Genomic DNA, 5,000 nt, shown 5'->3' on the forward strand with positions numbered 1-5,000 from the left:
GGCCTGATCCAGCGGGGCTTGTTCTTATCTTCTTAACTACAATTCCCAGGAAGCCTTGCAGGTCTCTTATTATCTGGGGTGCTCCCTGGGGCATCTGGTGGGCCACTATGAGATAAAGGAAGCTGGACCAGAAAGGCCTGGGCCTGATCCAGTGGGGCTCATCTGATGCTCTTACAATAATCATATTCCAAGTTCACAACAAGATTGAACTAAACTTAGTCACTGCAGAGCAAAAAAGCCAGGATTGGATGAGGCTCTCCAGCAAGCGGATGCAAACACGGTCCACACTCACCAGTTTCTTAACGCTGGTGGGCGATTTCTCATCCAGCACAGGGCCCGGCTCGGCGTCATTCAGGCCAAACTTCACCAAAACCGCAACAGGCCTCAGGTAATCGGAGGTGTCCTGTGAAGAAGACAAAGGTATGTCCTGAAAGAGGATTCCAGAAGATCTCTCCTACCAGGGCAGGCTGTGTAATTAACCTATGAACTCCTTGCCACAAGATGTCGAGATGGTACCCGGCCTGGAATGGGAGTCACATACTTTTGAGACATACAAAATTATGCAGGGGATGGACAGAGTGGATACGGAGATGCTCTTTACACTCTCACATAACACCAGAACCAGGGGAATCCACTAAGATTGAGTGTTGGAAGAGTTAGAACAGACAAGAGAAAATATTTCTTTACTCAGGCGTGTGGTTGGTCTGTGGAACTCCTTGCCACAGGATGGGGTGGATGGCGACTGGCCTGGACGCCTTTAAAAGGGGATTGGACAAGTTTCTGGAGGAAAAATCCATTACGGGGTACAAGCCATGATGTGTGTGCGCAACCTCCTGAATTTAGAAATGGGCTATGTCAGAATGCCAGATGCCAAGGGAGGGCACCAGGATGAGGTCTCTTGTTATCTGGTGTGCTCCCTGGGGCATTTGGTGGGCCGCTGTGAGATGCAGGAAGCTGGACTAGATGGGCCTATGGCCTGATCCAGTGGGGCTGTTCTTATGTTCTTATGTTCACATAGAACAGCAATTCCTTCCCCTCTAGACACATCAGTCCCCATATCCAGTACCGGCCTCTAGGAAATGGCGTGGGGTTTTTCCATTTTCCTCACTCCCAGAAAATTTTTTTCCTAGCGCAGACAAAATAAATGCTGCCAACTCCTTTGTGGGACAACCACAAACTGGTCCTCAAATCCTTCTGCAACCATTTGCAGTATTTTCAGGACGCGTGTTCTTGGCATGCTTTGCAAGGAAGTATAATGTAGCTGGGATCCAACCTCCCACACACCACAGCTGTTTCTGAACTCTGAGAAGCCCACTCCGAGAAGCCCACCTCGAGAGGCGCGCGGTCTACGTAAAGCCGGGCCAAGCTTCTCTGTGCGCAGACCACAAGAGGCGGCGAGTGCCTTTGCAAGGCACTCTGCTAGGAAGGAGCAGCTGAACTCTTGCAAAGCTCAGGCTGGGCCACTCCACGGCTGAGAGAAGCAAAATGTCTCCTAACATCTTAGAGGAAACATCTTAGAGGTGGGAAGGAATGAAATGGCAGAGAGATAGTCAGGACGCCACAAGCATTTGGAGACGAATTGTGAGGTCTGTCTTGGCTCTCGCGCTTCTCCAGCGGAGGGTGCTGCACTCTAAGCACTCATGGGTCTGGTTTCAGAAGTGGCTGCCTCTGAATGTCTGGTGTAAGGGAGTGGCACCAGGACATAGGCGTGTTGCTGAGTGCTCCCAGAGGTGTCTGGTGGACCATCTAGGAAGCAGGACTGGCTGGGCCCTGGTCCTGACCCAGCAGGGCTCTTCTGATGTTCTTAGGAATAACAGCAGGGAGAATTTCTGCAGTCGCAGCACTCACAATCACGTGGAAACGGACCGTCGAACAGGCTGCCCTGCCCACCGTGGCGCGGATCCTCTTCTGAAGCAGCTTCTGGGAGGTGTTATCGAAGACGGCCCGGTGCCAAACTTCCTCTCATCCAGCGAGACGTTGTATTTTATACCTGGGGCCGAGGGGGTGAGTGGAGTCAGTCAGCCCGCGCGCCTGGCCCACGGCGACATTCACGCGGAGCGGGCACCCGCCGTACTCACTGAATTGGCTGCTCCGCGGCCCCAGGGAGCGGGGAAGAGGCCCGGAAGCAGATGCTGGCGGCGATGCAGAGAGACTCCTGGCCGTTCCTGTGGCAGTTTCTCTGGATCACGTTGATGGACGGCGGGTTGGTGGAAACGGACACGTTGACCTGCACGATCCTCTTCGACCTGCCCGGCGAGAAGACAGAAGAAGCGTCTGGGCTCAGCTCCTTCTGCCTCCAGCGCACATCTCCCTCCTCCACTCACCTCAACAGCACCGCAGCACCCTGGGCGCCCCACCGCAAGGTCCACCAGTCCGTCCCCGTCCAGATCGGTCCGTCCGTCCAGGCTGCGACCAAAGTAGGTGAGACCTCGGCGGAGCCCTGCCGATTCGATCCGCTGCGGGAGAGAGAGCCGGGCTGGAAACACGCATGGCATTTTTCAAGGAGGGGGCATGCCAAATCCGCCCCCTAGAGCCCCAGTTCCTCCCCATGCTGGCTCTCTCTCCTCCCACTCCCTGGATTTGAATCCATGGAAAAGAAGGAACAAATCCATGCTTCGAGGGGGCTGTTCTTGCCCACGTACCTGCTTGAATCGTGGCAAGACTGTGCTGCGGTACCCGTGGTACACGTAGACGGCCCCCTGGTGGTTGTCTTCTAGCGGCGCACCCACCACCACGTCATTGTAGCTGTCGTGGTTGAGGTCGGGAACCGCCAGCAAGGAGTAGCCAAAACGGGAATCCTGCGGTTTGGGGTCGGCGTGGAGGGTCCCGTTCAACGAAAGGAGAGACTTCGAGAGAGAAACATTTCAATTTCATGCTCTACTTAGAAATGGGGAAAGCTCAGCTCTGCTCTTGATATGATAAAACCCTTCAAAAGCCAGTCTCTCTCCCTCCCTTTTCCTTCCTCTCTCCCCCCTCTCTCTCCTCCTGCACTTGCTTCTTTTTTTATTTATCCTATTTTGTCAGATGGCAGAAATATAATTCTTTTCTTTCTTCCTATTATAAGCCACCATTTTTGTTTTATTATATGTTTCACAACCCCTAATGTCCCACTGAAAATTACCGGGGCAGGGAGAAAATCCACCAAGGAGGCCCTGATCCCCAGTAGCTACTGGCCTCCCCTTCAAGTGGGGCGATGGGCCCTTCGGGATTGACTGCAGGCCCAAGGAGGTTCGTACCAGAGTACGTCGTCCTTCAGCACATTCATTTTTCACATTTCGATCCCAGCCTTCCTCCAAGGAGCTCAGGGGGTTCCTACCCTTCTTGTGACCTCACAACAACACTATATAAGTGTTAGATAGGTGCTATATAGGTGTTAAATAGGCACTTTCAATACAAGCAAATACTACCTGCATCCCAGTGATATGTTTTCCTTTTGCAGGGTTGCAGGCCTGTGTGTTGCACTGGGGTGTGAATGAAAGGATCTGTTGCATGTTATTTCTATGTAGGCAAGACATTTTACATGAGATGCAGACATGCATTTATTCTATGCAAATCATCGTTACGCTGCTTTACAGCTAATGATGCATCTTTCAAAAAAAACCACATTATTTTCTCTTCATGACATTTGGGGGAGTTTCGGGTCTTTGATGTTTCTCCAGACTTAACCTTTCATTTTGCCCACCAGTGCAGAGACCTGACATCTTTGCCCCCCTTGAAAAAACAGTCCCCCCCCACCTCTAGAATCCTGGCTACGGGCCTGCTGGTTCTTCCAGGCCTGAGTCCAGCACCATCCTGGCTCTCAGGATCTCTCCTGGCACTCACCTGTCCCACTCTGTAGAGGTAAACCCGGCCAATCTCCTTGTTGTGCGGGCCCAGGTACATGGGTGCAGCCACCAGCAGGACATCTGTGACCCCGTCTCCGTTCACATCCACAGGGCACAGTTCGCTGCCAAAGTAGGACCCGATCTGTAAGGAAAGAGGCTGGATGCTGACACAGGAATGCCATCTCCGAGAGGGGCAGCTGCGGTTTCTGGAGTCAGTTCCCAGGACTGAGGGACTTGATGAGGACTAGAAGCTTATCCATTCAAGGCCCAAGAGAGCCTTTTTAAAATACACCGCTGCACCCAAAATGACAGAAACCCAAAAGCTCTTTGACGTATAACATGCGGCTCATGGAAATATGTTAGCTGAGCGCCTTCTTGCATCACAATTAATATAAAAGCTTCCCCTCCTGCCCCCATATCTCACTTGTTCTCCTGTGAGAGCTTGAGAGATGGTCACGCCGCCTTGGTTGCTCATCTCAAACAGAATCACCTTCCCCTTGTGCTTGAATCGAGGGGCACCAGCTACATACAGCTCCTTTCCGTTCCTGAGCTTGACCGAGGACACTGTGTAGCCTGAGAGAGAGAGAGAGAGAGAGAGAGAGAGAGAATAAAGATGAAAACCTGCTCCTCACTTTGCCACTGATTCACTTGATCTCAGTCTTGCTTCTCTTGTCTGTGTAATGGGAACAAAATATTTATTTGTTCATCTCCCAAAGTTATTGCGAAGGAAGACAGAGGAGAGTAAGGCTGCAATCCTATGCACACTTATCCTGGGAGTAAGCCTCATTGACTATAATGGGACTTCCTGCCAATAGGAATAGGATTGGGTTGTAAGAACCGTGGAACTCACCTACACAGTTAGCATGTTAAGAAAATTATTAATTAGGCCAGTGCACATTTTTAAGTCTTAAAAGTTAGAGCTATTCCTGGGTATATTTGGGGTCCCAATTCCAAAAATGGCATAATTTTGTCTTATCATCATGGGTGGCCCAGGTCAAAGATTGGGAGGGGCATCTTTTCCGCCCCCCTCAACTTCCCACTCCGTGGATTTGAAAAGGAAGAATGGAACAGAAGAGGAACTATGGAGGAGAGAAGAGGGATGGGCTAGAGCATCACTCTCCTCTACACTTCCTCCTCCAGTCTGTTCCCCACTTCTTTGTGGAGTCCTCTCACAAC

The 5,000-nt window shown here is 51.4% G+C and overlaps 1 protein-coding gene across 1 annotated transcript in view; it reads right to left on the reverse strand.

Moving 5' to 3' along the window:
- Window positions 1-5,000, reverse strand: part of ITGA10 (integrin subunit alpha 10) — a 35,894-nt gene that overhangs the window by 12,494 nt on the left and 18,400 nt on the right. The window contains 10 exon segments of the mRNA XM_066610212.1: window positions 293-403; window positions 1,849-1,949; window positions 1,952-1,990; window positions 2,079-2,109; window positions 2,111-2,246; window positions 2,325-2,353; window positions 2,355-2,456; window positions 2,643-2,846; window positions 3,823-3,966; window positions 4,249-4,397. Of these exon segments, the coding sequence (XP_066466309.1) occupies window positions 293-403; window positions 1,849-1,949; window positions 1,952-1,990; window positions 2,079-2,109; window positions 2,111-2,246; window positions 2,325-2,353; window positions 2,355-2,456; window positions 2,643-2,846; window positions 3,823-3,966; window positions 4,249-4,397 (1,046 nt within the window).

Source organism: Tiliqua scincoides, chromosome 15 (assembly GCF_035046505.1).
Source record: "Tiliqua scincoides isolate rTilSci1 chromosome 15, rTilSci1.hap2, whole genome shotgun sequence".
Lineage (NCBI taxonomy): Eukaryota > Metazoa > Chordata > Lepidosauria > Squamata > Scincidae > Tiliqua > Tiliqua scincoides.